Source organism: Dromiciops gliroides, chromosome 1 (assembly GCF_019393635.1).
Source record: "Dromiciops gliroides isolate mDroGli1 chromosome 1, mDroGli1.pri, whole genome shotgun sequence".
Lineage (NCBI taxonomy): Eukaryota > Metazoa > Chordata > Mammalia > Microbiotheria > Microbiotheriidae > Dromiciops > Dromiciops gliroides.
In genome coordinates, this window is record NC_057861.1 from 542,254,171 (window position 1) to 542,268,540 (window position 14,370).

General features: G+C 42.3%; 1 protein-coding gene across 1 annotated transcript; it reads right to left on the minus strand.

Moving 5' to 3' along the window:
* Positions 1–1,768: 1,768 nt before the first annotated feature.
* Positions 1,769–2,296, minus strand: BHLHA15 (basic helix-loop-helix family member a15). Its single transcript, XM_043977075.1, has one exon. The coding sequence runs from the start codon at positions 2,294–2,296 to the stop codon at positions 1,769–1,771; it is 528 nt and encodes a 175-aa protein (XP_043833010.1).
* Between the last annotated feature and the right edge of the window lie 12,074 nt (positions 2,297–14,370).

Consider the following 14,370-nt stretch of genomic DNA (forward strand, 5'->3'; position numbering starts at 1 on the left):
TGTACAGCTTCCCCCATCACCCCTCACCTGGAACAATGCACAATGAACACAAACAACTATTCGAAGAATTGTTGGTAGAGTTCATCCCAACCAGAAAAGGGAGCAGAATGGAGCTTGGCAAAACTCTGAGCCCTTGGGAGAACAGGACAATCTGACTACAAGGGAAAGTCAGCATTTCTACTTGAAGAAAAGCAACAGATTTTTCTTCTGCAAGGACGGATGCACATGAAGAAGAAACCTTAAAAAACATTTAAAGTCTACATGCTAACACTTTAGAGTGGCCTGGTGCCCAGGACCTAGAGGATTTTCTCCCCAACCCTGTATAAAGTATGCTTTTTGTACCAAGTACAGAAAGTCCTTTCCAAAGCACTGTCCCATTATTTTTGTGTCTAGATGAGCGCATTGCAAGAATTTCAACACAGACCTCAATAACAGTGTGTTTCACAAACTTGCAGGATTTGGTTCCATCTCTCTTCTTCCAAGAGACAGTCTTTTAGAAAACCACAAGGAGAAAAAAGATATAAAACCCGCCTTCCTAGCAAAACTCCCTCTAGAACAAGAGTTTTTAACCTGGAATTGAAAGATAACCACACCCCTCAAAGGGCCTGTAGATCGATTTCAAGGAGGTCTGTGAATTTGGATGGGGGGTGGGGGGGAATTGCTTCATTTTCCCTACCTTCTAACTAATATTTAGCATTTCCTTCAATTATTTAAAAATATTCTTCTGAGAAGGGGACCATGGGCATCACCAGACTGTGAAAGAGGTCCATGACATTAAAATGGTTAAGAACTGTCATGGAGTTTTAGAGGTTTCCTATTCCATCACTGATCATCTAGAAGCAAAAAAAACCAAATTATAATCCCACCCTGCTGCACTCTTGATAGGTGGGCACTTTACTGGTCTAAGCCTTAAGTTTCTGTATCTGCAAGATAAGAGAGTTAAATTAGGTAACTGTGAAAATCCCTTCCAGCACTCAATTACTATAACACCAATAATCATAAGACGATATATGTTTGAAGTTGGCAGCATGGCCTTGTGGGAAGAGTGTTGGCCTTGGAGTAAAGAAAATGGGTTCAATTTCTCACCTCTGACACATACTAACTGTGTGACTGGTCAAGTCACTAACACTATAAGGTATTGAATTATAGAGTTGCCATTTTGCATTAGTGGAATTCCCTGCATAAATCAAATAAATCACAGTTCCTGACCAAAAAAAAAATGGATTCGTTGCAAAAAGGTAGACTGAGGCTTTGATTTCAGTTGGTGATATTTACGAAAAACAATCTCCTAGGAAGTTATCTGTCAAACGAGAGGGTCAGAAATGTTTTCGTTACAAAGGTCAAAATGTTTATGGGAATAATATTGCACCACTTGGATCACTATAAGCTGCATTGGAACCATTTCCTACTCCTCACGGCATGTTTAAAATGGATTATACCAGAATCAGGCCTCTGACAAGGGTCTGAGGACACCCAGGTATCCAGAGACAAAGGGGAGTCAAGAGTCACACGGTGCCTGAGGCTGAGGGGTGGAAAATGCCCTCTGGGGACTGTAATTGAACAAGGGGCTGTCAGTTCAAGTTTTTCTTTTTAAGATATTTTTTTAGACAGAAGATGAACCACTTTCATCTGCGCATGATAATTTGAAATGTTGGCCAAAATGTAACACAATAAAAATACAGGTGACTAGGTACCATTACACCTTTTCGGAGTCCATTACTCCATGCCTGAAGATGTCATGATGTTGGTCCAGAGAGAGGAGGTCCCTCTAACTCCCTTCCCGAAAACTGTGGATCTGGGTGGAATATTTCTTTAGCTGATCTTCACTTTCCTCATCTCCTCGCTGCTGCTGATAATGCTGGTAGAATTTAGAGTTGTGAGCAGATCCCTCCCCTTCCAGGGGAGGGAGACAACCATTGGACATGTTGAGGATGGTGGAGGTCAGACATTTGATATAGTTTTTAGCCAGGGTGAGGGTCTCGATTTTGGAGAGTTTCTTCTCTGCCCTGACATGGGGAATGACTTCTCGCAAGGCCTGGAAGGCATTGTTGAGTTTGTGCATCCTCTGCCTCTCCCTCTCGTTACTCTCCAGCCTCCTCAGATTGCTTTCCCGGCTGCTTGAGGATGACTTCTTTCTGGCAGTCCCTCCCTTGCTGCCCTCAGTCTTCTCCCCCTTCCGCCTGTCCCTGTTCCTCAAACATTTCTCCAGGTCCTGCTTACTGGATGTTGGCTCACCATGAAATGTCTCTTTGTCCGCCAAAATCCTGCGCTTTGTGGGTTTGTTTTTGGTCTTCATATTTCAGTAGAAGATGGGAAATGGCAACCCAGGCTTATCTCCAATTTTTTTTCCTCCTAAAAATAAAAGGGCTTTTTAAAAATCTTTGGGCACCAATCATGAATGGCTTGTAACAATAAGACACAGACAGTTCACAGTGCTGGACTGAATGACCACCCTTGCCAAGGCGGGCTCAACACCTTTAGAAAGACATAGAGAAGCCATAACTGATCTCTCATTTTTAATGCCTTTTTTCCTAAGTATCTTCTATCTACTCTGCATTTATTGTAATTGTGCTAATATGTGGTCTCTCATAGTGACTTATTGCTTTCTCTTTGTGTATCAAATACTTAGCACAGTGCCTACACATTGTAAGTGCTTAACACACGCATATTGATTGATTGATTATGAAAATTTGGGGATTTATTCAATGAGATCAGCAGGGCTCCCCACTAGTACTTTTGGGTCCCTGACTTGTTCCACAGGACCTCTTTTGGTTCTGTGTGACTTTCACCCTTTTGCTCTCTCAAGACAAGATGCCCTGAGTTCTCACTTTAACAAAAATGTAAATAGTATTTTATTCTTTTTCCAATTATACAAAAAAACAATTTTCAACATTCATTTTTTGTAAGATTTTTGAGTTCCAAATATTTCTCTCTCCCTAATTCCCCTTCACCATCTCCCCAGGACAGCAAGCAATCTGATATAGGTTATACATGTCTCACTTTCTTTAAACCCTGGACATTCATCCCTGAAGGTGTCCCCTCTGAAGTCCATTGGCCACTAACCTCAAAGAGAAGTCACTGTCCTCAAATACTCGGGTGCCCTGGACCCATCTTCCCATGTGAAAGCATATACAAAGGACCCCCTCCCTACCTTTAAGCCCTCTCCTCATAAACATGCCAAACGAAGACCACAGAAATAGAGTGGAGCCCAAGAAGAAGAATACAACAGTAGCTCAGACGGACAGCAGGGTAGCCTCGAAAGTTTTAGACATTAGGGGGCAGAAGTTACAAGGGAGAGGAGTCAAGACATTCAAAGGCTCTGCTGGACAGTCAGTTCCCGGCCCCAGCCTCCCGACTCTACCGAGAGAGAGACCTGTCAAGATGTATTACTGTCCATGACCCCACGCAATAAATCCCTGAAGATCTGGCTCAGCAACATAAACTTCCACGGACAGCTTCTAACGAGTTTGGGGGGGGGACCCCGTTTTTTCCTTCCGCGACCCACAGGGGGATGGGAGTGGGAGCCTTTGCAAGTGCCCCGCCAGGGTCAGCAGTAGGGAGGAGACAGAATAGGGAGAGGTGGCAGTGAGACAACCGCCAACTCAGAAAACACCAGTCACACCACTTCCCTTCTCCCGTGACCCCATCCACGAATGTGAAGACAAGGGCAACCGACCCTCCCACCCACCCAGCCCCACCCGCGCCAAGTTAGTGGTCCTAGCCCTGGGTGACGGCGCGCGACCCCTTCCCCCACCCCTCTACCTGCAGATCAGAGGCGCGGGGCTGGGACAGGTGCTCAGCCGGGACAGGTGCGCGGGGCCAGCGGGCTCGGGCTGCCCACGGGGGACAAGGACACGTCGCTTTAGTTCGGGCCCGGGCGGGGCGGGGCAGGGCTGGGCCAGCGGCTCCGGGATGTAAATGAGCCGGGGGAAGGGGGGGTGGCATGGGAGGGGAAAGGTGGGGGGATGCTGGAGAGAAGTGGAGGGGAGAGGAGGAAGAAGTCTGCTGGGGAGAGGGGAGGGGAGGGGAGGAGGGAGAGGAGGCGGGACAGGAGTGGGGGGGCGGTGTCTGTCCGGTATCTCCCTCCTTCTTAAAAAGGGGGGGGGCTTTGGGCTGGAGGGGGGGGGGGGGGGAGGGAGGGAAGAGACAGAAACTGGCAGGGTGGGAAGGGCTGCTCCCCCACCCCCACCCCCCCAGCCGAGGGAAGGGAGGGACGTCCAGCAGCCTGGAGGCAGGGGGAGGCACAGAGCGAGCATTGTCTGGAGGAGCTTAAGGAGGAAACCTAGTCCCAAGCCGCTACCTGACCGGCTGGGCCGCCTGGGGGGGGGGGGAGGGGCGGGAACTGACGTGACTTCCTTTCTTTAAAAATTTTCAATTTACAAACATTGATTTTCTCTCTCTCCCACCTCTCCCCACCTCCCATGGAAAAACAAAAGTTAGTGCTTGTAACAAATACGTATAACCAAGCAGGGCAGATCCCCGACCTAAAGTGACTGTCCCATTCCGCCCCCGGGATTGATCACCTCCCTGTGAGGAGGTCTTCTGGTCTGTGGCTGGTCATCTCCTTGCTCAAGTCTTTCAGAGTTGGTAGTGTTTCCAACGTGGCTGTTGTAGAAATTGTTCTCTTGGTTCTAGTCGCTTGATTCTGCATCAGTTCATACAACTCCTTCTAGGTTTCTCCGACACCGTCCCTCTCGCTTCATTTCTTACAGCACAATAGTATTCTTTTACAATCATATAAATACATTCACACACAATTTGTTCAGCCAGTTCCCCAATGGTTGCCCTCCCCCACTTAGTTTCCAGTTCTTTGCCACCACAAAAAGAGCAGCTATAAATATTTTTGTACACGTGGGTCCTTCTCTTTCGTTGAACTCTTGTGGGGTGTAGACCTAGTAGGGGTATCCGGAGGAGGCAGTTTCACAACTCGATTCTTTCTCTTCTCTTAGGTATAGGAGAAGACTCTTAACAGAAAAGGGTTAAAAAAAAGGTTGCAGAGTGGAAGAAAAACAGATCGTGTAGTGAGTCTGGTGTGGAAGAATGGACTAAACTCACAGCAGATATGAAGTGTAGAGGCAGAGAGAGGAAAAAAAGGTGAGAGAGAAAAATGTCTTTAGAGGCTATATGTCTTTTTTTTTTTTGGATCTGTGATTACATTGGCATTGAGACCTCGCAAAGAGGAAACTCCCCCTCTCTACAGATATGCTTCTCTTCTGCCATTTATAGGTCTGCCTATTAGAGCTAGAGCTGGAAGGGACTTCAGTGTCACTTTACAGATGAAACTGAAGCCCAGGAAAATTAAGTGACTTGCCCAAGGTTACATAGGTTAGTAAGCATCAAAAGTTGGGACCTGAACCCAGGACCTCTGACTCTAGAACCATTACTCCTTCCTCTCCCAGATCTGCTTCTGACTCTTGGGACTTTGCCAGCATACATCAGCTGCCTTCTCACCCGGGAATAGCCCTTTCTCTCCGAAGCCTCTGTCTCCCATGGGTGAGCTCCTTCCAGGGGCTCCAGTGCTGGCCCATCCAGTGTTCCTCCCTAGCTCTCTTTCTGACACTCCAGAATTCACCACTATGCCCTGGGTAGGTACCCCACCTCCATCTTCAGTTCTCTTTTGTGTATTGTCTTCCTGCATAGCAATGTAATCTACTTGAGAGCTTTGGGGGTTGTTATTTGCTTGTATATAGTGCTTACACACATTAGTGCTTAGCACAGAGCCTGGCATGTGGTAAATGCTTAGTTAATGCTTGCTGACTCCCTGACTTTCCTTTGTTCTGGGGCACAGTGGCTAGAGAGTTGAGCCTGGAGTCAGGAAGACCCGAGTTCAAATCCACCCTCAGACACTTACTAGCTGTGTAACCTTGGGCGAGTCACTTAACCTCTGGTTTCCTCATCTGTAAAATGAAGTTAATAATAGTACCTCCTTTCCAGGGTTATTATGAGGATCAAATGAGATAACAATTGTAAAGTACTTAGCACAGTGCCTGGCACATAGTAAGTACTGTATAAATGTTAGCTGTTATTATCATCCGATGGGACAGGCTCTACTCTTGGGCAGCTGGGTGGTGCAGTGGATAAAGCACTGGGTCTGGAGTCAAAAAGACCAGAGTTCATATCTGACCACAGACACTTACTAGTTGTGTGACCCTGGGCAAGTCACTTAACATCTTCCTGCCTCAATTTCCTCATCTGTAAAATGGGGATAACCCTAGCACTTACCTCCTACAGTTGTGAAGATCAAAAAAGATAATATTTATGAAGCACATAGTAAGTGCTATGTCAATGGTCACTACTATGCTGTACTTGGTGATATGTTAGATAAATTTTGTAACTATAAATTCAAGTTAATGATAAAAACAATAACCTTATGATATGATCAATTATTAGTCATAGTTAATGTTAATAATCATTGTTAAAGGATTTCTAGCTAGAAGGGATGGCTCTGGGGGAAGGGTCCTTAATTTTACAGATGAAGAAATTGAATCCCAGAAAGGTACAGTGAACCTACCCAAGGTGACAGAGTTGGTCACAGAGATGGAACTAGGATCTGAACCCAGCTCTGAATCCAAATCCAGTGCTCTTTTCAGGATGCTATGGTTGTTAAGGAAGGTAGGTGGCGAAGTGTATAGAGCTCTGGACCTGGAGTCTGGAAGACTCATCTTCCTAATTTCAAACCTGGCCTCAGAGATTTCCCAGCTATGTGACTCTGGACAAGTCACTTCACGCTGTTTGCCTCCATTTCCTCACCTGTAAAATCAGTTGGAGAAGGAAATGGCAAACCGCTCCAGTATCTCTGCCAAGGAAACCCCAAGAGAGATCATCGAAGAGTCAGACACGACTGAATAACAAACAGTTGCTGAGGCCATAATCCTCGGCAATGAAAAGGTCGCAGAACTAGTGGAGATGGCCAAGTCAGGATTTGAACTTTAGATCCAGTGATCTTTCCTCCAAACGGAACCCTCCTCTACTATGGTTTTTACAGCAGATAGGGATTGGGAAGAGGGCCATTGACTCCCCTGATTGTCTAAGAAATTCAACTCTTCCAGACTGATGAAGAAGGGACTGGAGAGAAGAGTGGGAACTACCTGGAAGCAATTAATGAGAAGGCAGAATAGAACTGTGGGGCAATCCCTTTCCCTTAGACTAAGATTCTTATGCTTGAGATCTCTGGGTGAATGATTATTGTACATAGCGTGAAGTAGGTATGGAGTATACATAATATGTAAGTGAATATGACAGCACATTTTGCACATTATAGATGGTGTGGTGGATAGAGTGCTGGACCTAGAGTTAGGAAGACCTGAATTCAAATTTGGCTTCAGACACTTCCTAGCTGTGTGACCCTGGGCAAGTCACTTAACCTCAGATGCTTCAGTTTCTTCAACTGCAAAATGGGGGTTATTATAGCACATCTCCTAGGGTTGTTGGGAGGATAAAATGAGATAATATTTGTAAAGCGGAATGCTACATCATCATCAACATCATTGTCGTTTTAATTTAGTGAATGCATAGTAGTCCTCTATGCTATGAACCAGGGAACTGCTAGGTGGAACAATGGGTGGAGTACTAGGCCTGGAGTCAGGAAGATTCATCTTCCTGAATTCAAATCTGGCCTCAGACACTTAGTAGCTATGTGACCCCAGGCAAATCACTTAGTCCTGTTCACCTATTTCCTCATCTGTAAAAGGAGCTGGAGAAGGAGATAGCAAATCACTCCAGTATCTCTTTGGAGAAAACCCCAAATGGGGTCATGAAGAGTCAGACAAGACAGAAATGATAGAACAACAATAATGCCACAAATCTCCATTGGAGAGGTCTCAGTTAAGAAGGTTATTTTGAGGGGGCAGCTAGGTGGCACCGTGGATAAAACACTGGCCCTGGACTCAGGAGGACTTGGGTTCAAATCCAGCCTCAGACACTTCACACTTACTAGCTGTGTGACCCTGAGCAAGTCACTTAACCCTCATTGCCCCTCAAAAAAATAATAATAAAATAAAATCTGCCAGTAAGAAGATTATTTTGAAACATCGTGAATCAGTGTAACATGTATGTGTGGCATATATATGTTTTGTGTGTGTGTATCCAGAACAGGATACCCTGCAAACAACATTTCCTTCCCCTTCTCCAAAGAACATGGAGAAGAAGGGGCAAAGAAGCACTTTGGGCAAATGGGTTTGGGAACCAGGCATGCAAAAGAAAGCTTTGGATTCCCCATTGGAAAGGTCCTTTGGAATGCCAACTCTGGCACTATGGAAACACCCCTTTCTGAGAAAGTGAATTTCTCTCTAAGGCCCACAGTTCTTGTTGGTCAGAGAGCTCAAAGGTAGGACATTACCTGGGATGGAAGAAAAGCTGGTCTGCATGCCACCGATAGGGGAAATTGTTTCAAAACAGCTCATCGTTGGGAAAATGAAGTCTTTGTAAGGCAGCCAAGTTCAGGAAGATCTCCAGTTATCCTCTGAGTATTTCTTTCCTTCTTTCTTTCTTTCTTTCTTTCTTTCTTTCTTTCTTTCTTTCTTTCTTTCTTTCTTTCTTTCTTTCTTTCTTTCTGTGGGGAAATGAGGGTTAAATAAGTCACCTGTGTGCCCAGGGTCACACAGCTAGTAAGTGTCAAGTGGCTGAAGTTGGATTTGAACTCAGGTCCTCCTGAATCCCGGGCTGGTGCTTTATCCACTGCGCCACCTAGCTGCCCCTATCTTCTTAGTATTTCTTGAGTCTGTTATCTTACTTAAACTCAACTCCAGTCAGAGGACTGAAAAGGATACGTGGTCTGTACCCATCAGTTTGCTGTCCATCAAGCTAAGCAGTCTTTAGGGGCACTTGTTATTGATGGCTTAGAATTATGAGTTCCTGGCCCAAATAATTAAACCAACAATGTATTTTGTGGTTTGATCTCTTCCCTTGCTTCCCCTACACAGCGTTCAGTAATGGAACACTTGGATTTTTGAAAGTACTTTCTTTTGACACTCTTCATTGTTATCTGCCAGTCAAACTCCGCCCTTCCTGATCTGCTTCTCTTCTCTTTTTATTTATCTCCCAATCCCCAATCCCAGGATGGGAGTTGAGAACTCAAAAAGATAGATTGGTTAAGAATTACTTTGTTGTTGCTGTTCAATGGCAGAAAGTTTAGTGTTCTAAATGGATCTCCTCAAACTTAAGCCACATCGAGTGCTACTTGAAGAAGAATAACCTGTTTTCCATTAAACATTAAGACACAAAGCAGGTAAAATCCAGGCCTTGGGGAACCAGACTCTCTTCCATCAAAGTGTTTGTACACATCACAATGTCTTTCCCACTTAAGACTTTGAATACACTTATTATTAACTGAAACCCATTTGGGGTTTCAGTTTTAGGAACATTCTGTCTTCATTAACAGCACCAGGGAAGGTTAAACCAAATCCCATTTTGTACTTTAAAATTTTATGTTTTCTGACTGATATGGAAATATGTTTTGCATGATTCCACATGTAGAATGGATGTCATATTGCTTGCTTTCTCAATGGTTGGGAGAAGGACTGGAGGGAGGGGGAGAATATGGAATTCAAAATTAAAATAAAAATACTGTTAAAAATAAATAATATCTTTTTACCATTTTGGTAAAAATAATTTGTTTTCGGGGGCAGCTAAGTGGCACAGTGGATAAAGAACTGACCCTGGATTCAGGAGGACCTGAGTTAAAATCTGGTTTTAGACATTTGACACTTAATAGCTGTGTGACCCTGGGCAAGTCACTTAACCCTCATTGCCCCCCCCAAAAAAAAACCCAGACAAATAACGTTTTCATTATTTTTGTAGTTGCCTTTTAAGAGACCTAAAGCAGCAGTGATTGCTAAAGAATATCATCAAAATTAACCATATTTTTATCTCCCTGGTCCATATAAAAATAATTCAATTTCACTTCATAATAATTCACACTGCCAAGATGATTTTCTCATAGACATCCTGGAAAGTAGGTGGCATAAACATTATTAGATCTATTTCGCAAACAAACTCCAGTATCTGAGAGTGAGATTATAGAGAGATAGGTCAATAGAGGATGAAAAAAAAAAGGAAGAAGGTATAAAAACCTCAGATCAGAGGAGGGGAAAGAGGAAGAGAAGATGGGCAACAGAACAGGAATAGGCCATATTATTTACAGATTACAAGGGTTAGGGAAATGTTCTCTCTCTTTCACTACCTTTTTGTTTGTAAAATAATTTGAAAGATCTTATTTGTAAGTTGGGGATTGGTTAGGAGCAAAGAGAGGAAAAAATACAAGAGGATGGTGGTGGTGGTTGTCAAAGAGGACCAAAATGACATCTCTATGTTAGAGTCAAGTTACATTGGGTCTGATTGTGGCTGATCAGACCAATATGAGCTTGGAATGTCCTATCACAGGTGAGGCACAAATAATCCATGTGAACATTTGCGTTGGATTCTCTAAATTTGTACATCTACTTCAATTCAACTTTGCTCATAGAGCACAGCATCTTTTCTGAGGAGGGCACACCACACTGGGTGGTCCTGTGTCAGTGTCTTCTATGTTATGCAATCAATTCTGAAGTTCCTAAGAGAGACCTTGAGAGTGTCCTTATATTGCTTTTTCTGACCACCATGTGAGTGCTTGCCTTCTGTGAGTTCTCCATTAAATAGTCTTTTAGGCGGGGCAGCTAGGTTGCACAGTGGATAGAGCACTGGCCCTGGATTCAGGAGGACCTGAGTTCAAACCTGGCCTCAGACCCTTGACACTTACTAACTGTGTGACCCTGGGCAAGTCACATAACCCTCATTGCCCGGCAAAAAACAAAAAACAAACAAAAAACAAACACCACCACCATATTTGTGTCATTTTTAAAGGAATTTGATAGAACTATTTGGGGCAGCTAGATGGTGCAGTGGTTAAAGCACTTGCCCTCGAATCAGGAGTACCTGAGTTCAAATCCAGCCTCAGACACTTGACACTTACTAGCTGTGTGACCTTGGGCAAGTCACTTAACCCCCATTGCCTGCAAAAAAAAAAATAGTCTTTTAGGTAAGTGTACATTTGGCATTTGAACAATGTAGCCAGCCCATTGGAGTTGCACTCTCTGCAGTAGAATTTACATGCTTGACAGTTTAGCTTGAGAGAGGACCTCAGTGTCTGGTATCTTATGCTGCCAGGTGATTTTCAGAATCTTCCTAAGACAATTCAAATGGAAGCAATTCAGTTTCCTTGCATGGTGTTAGTAGACTGTCCAGGTTTCACAGGCATACAACAATGAGGTTAGCACAAAGGCTCTGTAGACCTTCAGTTTGGTAGTTAGTCTAATACGTCTTCTCTCCCATACTTTCCTTCAGAACCTCCCAAATGCTGAGCTAGCTCTGGCAATGTGTGCATCAATCTCATTATCAATGTGTACATCCCTGAAAAGTATACTGCCAAGGTAAGTGAACTTATCCACAATATTTGAAAATTCTCCAAGAGGAGAAGTACAAGAGGATAGGATGGAGAGAAATACACAATTAATAATCATAATTGTGAAGATGAATGGAATGAATTCATGCACAATACAGAAGAGGACAGCAGAATGGATTAGAAAACAATCTACAAGAAACACACTTTATATGGAAAGATTCACATAGAGTTAAAATGAGGGACTAAAACAAAATCTATAATGCTTTAGTTGAATTCAAAAAAGCAGGGATAGCATTATGATTTCAGATAAAGCTGTAGTAAATATAGACATGATAAAAAGAGATAAGCAAGAAAACTACATTATGTATAAAAGCACCAAAGAAAATGAATCAATATCAATATTTAACATATACATACCAAATAACAGTATCAACATACTTGAAGGAAAAGTTGGTCAAATTGGAAGAAGAAATAGACAATAAAACTACAATAGTGAGGGACTTCAATGTACCCCTTTCAGACTTAGACAAATCTAACCTAAAGGGAACAAGAAAGAAGTTAAGAACCTGAAAAGAACCTTAGAAGTATTAGAAATGGGGGCAGCTAGGTGGCACAGTATATAGAGCACTGGCCCTGGATTCAGGTGGACCTGAGTTCAAATCTGGCCTCAGACACTTAACACTTACTAGCTGTGTGACCCTGGGCAAATCACTTAACCCTCATTTCCCTGCCCCCCCAAATATATATATATATATATATATATATATATATATATATATATATATCAGAGATGATAGCTATCTGGTGATTTCTGAATGGGAATAGAAAGTAATTTACATATTTTGCAATTGTTGATAGCACCTTTAAAAACATAGATTATGTTTTAGGGCATAAAAACATCATTAAAATATGAAAAAGTAGAAATACTAAACATAAAATAGGAATGCAGAGTTGATTCAAAATAAAGAACATTATAAATATAACAAACCATATTACTAATATGAATAATAAAAACTGCAATTATATCAATAGATCCTTTACAAAGGCTTTTGACAAAATTCAATACTCACTTCTATTAAAAATACTAGAAAGTATAGGAATAAGTAGACCTTTCCTTAATATAACAAATAGTAAAACCAAGAAAAAATATCATATGTAAAGGAGAAATGTTAGAGACCTTCCAATAAGAAAAAGGATAAAGCAAGGATCCCCATTCTTTTCTTTTTTTTAAAAGTATTTTATTATTTTTCCAGTTACATATAAGGATAGTTTTCAACATTTGTTTTCACAAGATTTTTAGTTCCATATTTTTTTTCTCCCTCCTCCCCAAGACGGAAAACAGTCTGATATAGGTTATATATGTACAATGACATTAAACATATTTCTACATTAGTTATCTTGTGAAAGAAGAATCAGAGCACAAGAGAAAAACTTCAGACAAAAAAAACCAGTCCAAAAGTAGAAACAGTTTGGCTCAATATGCATTCATAATTCACAGTTCTTTTTTCTGGATGTTGAGAACATTTTCTATCACGAGTTCTTTGAAACTGTTTTGGATCATTGCACTGCTGAGAAGAGCCAAGTCTATCCCCATTGTTCATCACACAATGTTGCTGTTACTGTGTACAATGTTCTCCCGGTTCTGCTCCTCTCAGTCAGCATCAGTTCATGTAAGTCCTTCCAGGTTTCTCTGAACTCCTCTTGTTCATCATTTCTTACATCACAATAATATTCCATTACATTCATACACCACAACTTGTTTAGCCATTCCTCCATTGATGGGCATTCCCTCGATTTCTAATTCTTTGCCACCACAAAGAGAGCTGCTATAAATATTTTTGTACATATGGGTCCTTTTCCCTTTTTTATGGTCTTTTTGGGATCCCCATTATTTTCTTTCTTTTTTGGCGGGGCAGGGCAATGAGAGTTAAGTGACTTGCCCAAGGTCAAACAGCTAGTAAGTGTTAAGTGTCTCAGGCCAGATTTGAACTCAGGTCCTCCTGACTCCAGGGCCGGTGCTCTATCCACTGTACCACCTAGCTGCCCCCAACACAAAGTAATTTTGAGGGGAGCACAAACTGAGAGAATAGCCAAAAAACTATCCTCAGTAGTTTCCTAACTGAGGTAGACCAAGTAAGATTTGCCATATACCCTTGTTGGTTATATCTCATTTTGGCAAGTAGATCAAATGTTTTCTGGCTGAGGATGGTTTTTTGGCTCTTTGGTCTCCTCATGACCACTGATTTTACATTGGTTAAACTTTCCTAGAAAATGGGGGGGGCGGGGCAGCTAGGTGGTGCAGTGGATAGAGCAACAGCCTTGGATTCAGGAAGACCTGAATTCAAATCCAGACTCAGACACTTGACACTTATTAGCTGTGTGACCATGGGCAAGTCACTTAACCCTCATTGCTCTGCAAAAACCAAACAAAACAAAAATGCTTGTTGGTTTGAATTTCTTTGGCATGAATGATACAACCAATTCCACCAAATTTGTTTTTTGCTATATCATGCTGATTAAATATTTTTAAATTGAATATCCACTTAGTATGCAAAAAACCCTACCAGACTTTGTCTTTTTCTCAGCACTGTGCTCTTCTTTTTTGCCAGATGCTGATCAGAATTCAATTCCTTCTTGAACATCTAGCCATTATAATGGAGTCTGAGGAGTTGTGTGTGTTGTTGGAGATGATGGTAGTCGGAGAGAAAAATAACAATCTTAAGTATAAATTATGAAAAGAGATTTTATTGTTCAGTCATTTTCAGTTATGTCTGACTCTTCATGACCCCATTTGGAGTTTTCTTGGCAAAGATACTAGAGTGGTTTGTTATTGCCTTCTCCAGCTCATTTTACAAATGAGGAAACTGAGGCAAACAGGATTAAATGACTTGCCCAGGGTCACACAGCTAATAAATGTCTGAGGCTGAATTTAAACTCATGAAGATGAGCCTTACTTCAAGATCAAAAGAGATATACTGCAACAAAATTAAGGT

Coding starts and splice junctions, on each gene's coding strand:
- BHLHA15 (XM_043977075.1), bottom strand. CDS start 2,296: ATGAAGACCAAAAACAAACCCACAAAGCGCAGGATTTTGGCGGACAAA.